The following is a 4,973-nucleotide window of genomic DNA, read 5'->3' as shown; positions in this document are numbered from 1 at the left end:
ATAATTATAATTATTTATATTTTTTTATAATTTTCTATAATTTAAATTTTTTTTATATATTTATATTTTTTTTTTTTTTTTTTTAATTTTTAAATTTCCAGACTTCAGACATGGAAATTAATAAAAATCAACCCCCAGACTTTTCAAGAAACCCTGCACACCACGCCACCTTAACTCAGCAGCTAAACAGATGATCTGAAACCCTGAGTTTCAGTAAGCTCTCATGATATTATGGTGGCTTGTAAGAAACCAGAAGGTACGTTTTTAATGCGAGACCAAAGCAAGTTGTAATGATGTTGTCAAGTTCCACTCAGACAGTGATGGTTTTGCTGACAGCAGATCTTCAATTTTAGTTAAAAAAAGGAAAGAAAAAAAAAGGCAGAGATGTCTCCTTCCTCTCAACTCTTGACTCCCACCGCCCTTCCTGCTCTCCCTCCACTCTGCCTGTTGTTTCATATTCACAAGGCAGGATCTGCAGAGTGGTGGATGTCAGACTGAAGAGGACAGCTGTCAGTCTTCCTGGGCCGTGTCTCCACTGCTCTGCCTCCGTCATTACTTCATTTACCATTCCTGTCTCTCCATCTGTCTCTCTTTGTTGTGTTTTGCTCCTCTCATCTCTCATAACTCCGGCTTGTTTCAAACTTCCCCCTCAACACGGAAGACGTTTAATGCTCACCAAAGAGGAAGTAGACTTTATTTTGAAGCTTCTTCGTCTTGACAACTTATCTGGATTAATGCGGTTTAATTTACATAATTGTTTTGTTTAACTGACTAGGGCAGCTGGTAGCTTTAGCAGCTTTAAGCTAACAAGGATTGAGAATTTAACAGAGCAGGCAACACATCAACATTCCCTTGTGATTACCAGAACAGGTTTCTTTTCACATTAGTATGAATTCATTTGTATTTCAACGGCAGAGCTTTTGCTTTTAACCCGATTGTTTACTCAAACTGTGCGTGGCAATCGCTAATGCAAATTACAAATGTTTGTATCATGTCACTGCTATCTGGAATAAAAGTTGGAAATTACAGCCTGGTTTATTTCTTTTCAGGTCACCGGAGTCTTTTTTTTTTTTTTCCCCCCCCAAGAAAAGTTTTTCCTGGTTTGTTACTAAANAAAAAAATTTGAAAATTCAGCCCTGTTTTTTTTTTTTTTGAGGCCCCGGGTCTTTTTTTTTTTTTTTTTTTCCCCCCCCAAGACAAGTTTATCCTGGTTTGTGCATAAAAAGAAGCTTTTTTTTTTTCCACACAAAAAAAGTAATATTGATCCCAACATAACATAAGTGTGGTATTGAACCAGGGGTAGGAACGGCTTTAGTCCAACAATAAAACAGCTGTGGGCGCCACATTGGAAACTAAAGAGATTAGTTTCATTTTTGGGGAAAACACAAAAACGACAATGCTTTACCAATAAAAAAACAAACAAACAAAAAAAAACTGTCAGCTCATCCAGCAGATTGCACAAGAACCCAGAACAGCAACTAAAACACTGCAGGCCTCACTTGCCTCAGTTAATAAAATAGGGGTCATAGCAAAAATGAACATCTTGATGATGATGATGATGATGATGATGATGATGATGATCCCCAAGACTTACTCTGTAGACTGGCAAGACTAAAATCAAACTTTTTGGAAGGTGGACAATTCTGTTATGAATGTTGCAAAACATCATCAGAACAATCAACCATGGTGGCGATCTGAGGTTGAGTTCATTCTTTCAGCGCTGAGAACTGAACTGACTGAACCGTGACTTCTACAGGACACTGATCCAAATCACACTGGTAAGTTAGAGTCTGAATAATTACACGCAAATTACGATTTTGGAGTGGTCAAGTCAAAAACTGGGCACACATCTGATTAAAATGCCGTCATACTATGTTTCTGCTTAAACCCCCTAACTGACTGTTAGTGTTATTAGGTATAATAAACACTTGATAGTAGTTATTGTTGGCAAGGGTAGCTTAATGTTTAGGGGGCAATTACATTTTCTACATGGTTCTAAATTGGTTTGGATTGTCTTTCTCTTGAGCCTTTGTCAGAAAAACGTGTTAGATGACCTGAAACATGTCAGAATCCCCAAATATAAAAAAAATAAAAAATTGATGGAATCTGTGAGAGCTAAAACTTGTAGCGACATGAAATCAGAAATCAATGCGGTAAACACCACGTCTTTCTCTGCTCCTGTTCCAGGTCACTACGATCAAACTCACTGGTGACATTTCAGTGACAAATGTCACTACAAGAGAGGAATGTGGACTCTCTGCATCTGCTGGGTCAGATTTTATATCAGATCAGACAAAATGAAATAAATCTACAGAGGGACTTACTCTGTAGTGTCGTGGGTGACTTGGAGGCTTATATGCTGCATGGTGCTCTTCAGCTGGAAAACAAAAGCAATGAAGTTAATTTAGTGGAACAGTTGGTTAACATGGCCAAAGAAGTAATAAGTAAAGAACAGGATAATTAAGGTCAGAGTGTTTTTACAACAATAGACACTAATAGTAAAAAAAAAAAAAAAAAAAAAAAAAAAAAAAAAAAAAAAAAAAAAAAAAAAAAAAAAAACAAACATAAAGATGAAAAAAAATATATTTTATTTTCACTGCCATATGCACTTTTTGTAGAGCTCAAAATGTGGCAAATACAAAGTACCATTTGTATTTTGTAAAAATAAAACATGAACATGTGTTGCATTGGCAGCATTTCCTATAAATTCAATCTTCCGTAAAGACAGCCCGACTCTTTTTAGAGTCAGTGAACTTCAGTTTTATTTTTAACCCTATTTTTCTGGAGGAATAAAAGCTGCCCAATAATTATGCACACATTGATGCTTGTTGTTCTCCACGGGCTCCACCCTCCTTTATTACACAAGGACACATCACCTGATATGCCTAATAAATCTAATAAGTATTCATTTCACTTAATACAGCTCGAGTTGGGAGATTTTATAGTGAACAATATAATGATAATATGGTGAAAATCCTCTTGTACCACTCCTGCTAATAGTGCAAAAAGTGGTGTTTTCCACTCTAGGCAATACGTGAGCACATTTATCGACAACGCAGTTCCACATTAGCGTCGCACTCCTGAGAGAAGAAGTACGGGAAGAAGCGAAGAGAGCGCCATTATCCACTTGATCCCTGCAACAAACCATCAGCAGAAGAGAGAGGAAAATTGACCAGAGCAGGCCATTTGCTAGTGCACGCACACCGAGCTGGCTTCAAATAAACACAATTTAAATTCTGCTGTTCGTCTTCATTACAACCCCGTTTCCTTTCTTCATTTCCAAAGGACGGAGGACTCCCCTCGCAGCTGCACCCAAGCGTGAGTTTAGCCTAACTAAACCCGGCAACGCTGCAAGATTGGCGATGAGAGGCGACTCTCGACACACGGATAAAACCGGCAACAGATAGCATGCCTCCTGTCAATATACGCTCATACTATTATTGTGTTTACCCTGTGCCGGGCCAACGGTAATGGATCCCAGCGTTTCCCTCTCCATTACCCCGCCCGGACACATTTTAGTGATTTCACTGACGGAATGGAGCGTCAGCGCCGAACGGTCCAATTAAACCATATTCAGGGTGCCGCCAACACAGTTATCTGCACTGTAAATAATCAAAGTGCTTTTAGGCCGCCCGTAGCAGGCTTCAGAGCTAAATGAGCCGCGGTAAATTGAATGAACAGAAAATGTGTTTGTTTGTTTGTTCCCAGTGATTAATGAGGACTAATTTGCATCCATTTCCTTGATTTTGAGGTCAAGTACAAGTAGCTGCATCACAGACAGCCGAGTGATGATAATTAATCCATATTAAGCAGCATGCTGGATCCCCGGTAAGTCGCTGCGCTGGGTTCCTCTGTTTGTGTGGCTGAGGGGAAACTGATTGATAAACTCAAATTATTTACTAAGTGGCTACAAATCTTGACTGTTGCGGAGGAGAGATTTTTTTTTTTTTCTAATTTTAATTCTAGTTCCTTCTAAACACAATGCAGTATTGAAAAAGAAAAAAAAAAACTACTGCCATTATGACTTAATGAAAAGAAAAATGTGATTTAAACACGTAACTCAGTCGTGACCCAGATTGCTTGTTTGTTGGATGAATCTTCTTCCCACATTCACATTTATTCTGGATCTAAAACGACGTCCCAGTAAAAAAGAAACCAAACATTTGCTGTTGTAAGCTCTCTTCTGTGTTGTAAAGCTTTTTAAACCTCTGTCACCTGAAGAGGACGGACATTTAAGGGGAGAACTAGACCCTTCATCAGACGTACACTCAGTGATCCTAAACATCGATTTGAGTCAAGTAAGCGTCGACAAAAAGGGTTGAAACTGCAGGATCAACACCATCTGATGAGGTTACTGTAAATTGGTCACCCTCACACTGAAGGAGTCACACAAGCTTTTGAATGAGGAATTATAATCTAGATGAGTCTTTATTAGGTGTGAGGATTAGCCATAAATGAGAACCATGCTGTTTTTGGACTTTTCACATTCAGTGACAGTTTTAAGGCCCATAATGGAAATTTTTTACCAGAGAATCGTACTACAATAACAAACATTTAGGCATTTGCTACAAATGACAGAAAAGTCTTTCCTACATATGTGTTTGTTGCTTTGGGCTCCTTTTGTTTTTACAGAGCCTAGAAAAAAAAAATAACAACAACTAAGCTTTAAAGTATTTCTAAGCGATAGACCAAAGGAAAGAACTGGGGTATAACACTTACCACATTTGTAGATGTAAAGGTTGATAATTGTACTGATTATTCATTATGAAATTAATCCCAGTTTTGATCCCAGCTGGGCTGAATGGAGACTGGATTCATGTCCAGATTTTGAACTGGTTGTCCTTCAGACTGAAGGTTGTTGAAAAAAATTGTAAAATATACACAATTATTCTATGACATACAGGTGCTGGTCATAAAATTAGAATATTGTGATAAAGTTCATTATTTTCCATAATGTCATGATAAAAATTAAA

At 37.9% G+C, this 4,973-nt stretch overlaps 1 protein-coding gene across 1 annotated transcript in view; it reads right to left on the bottom strand.

Annotated features, from left to right (window-relative positions):
* LOC106937280 (RNA polymerase mitochondrial) overlaps positions 1-4,973 on the bottom strand; it is a gene marked incomplete at its 5' end in the record, with an annotated part of 35,914 nt that overhangs the window by 13,556 nt on the left and 17,385 nt on the right. Inside the window, one exon of the mRNA XM_015018706.1 lies at positions 2,325-2,377. Coding sequence (XP_014874192.1) covers positions 2,325-2,377 — 53 coding nt within the window. The remainder of the gene's footprint in view (positions 1-2,324; positions 2,378-4,973) is intronic.

This window comes from Poecilia latipinna, unplaced genomic scaffold (assembly GCF_001443285.1).
Source record: "Poecilia latipinna isolate Pla-1442-1.1 unplaced genomic scaffold, P_latipinna-1.0 Scaffold2309, whole genome shotgun sequence".
Taxonomy (NCBI): Eukaryota; Metazoa; Chordata; class Actinopteri; order Cyprinodontiformes; family Poeciliidae; genus Poecilia; species Poecilia latipinna.
Note: the sequence above shows the minus strand (reverse complement) of the source record. Positions and strands in the feature narration are given on the sequence as shown.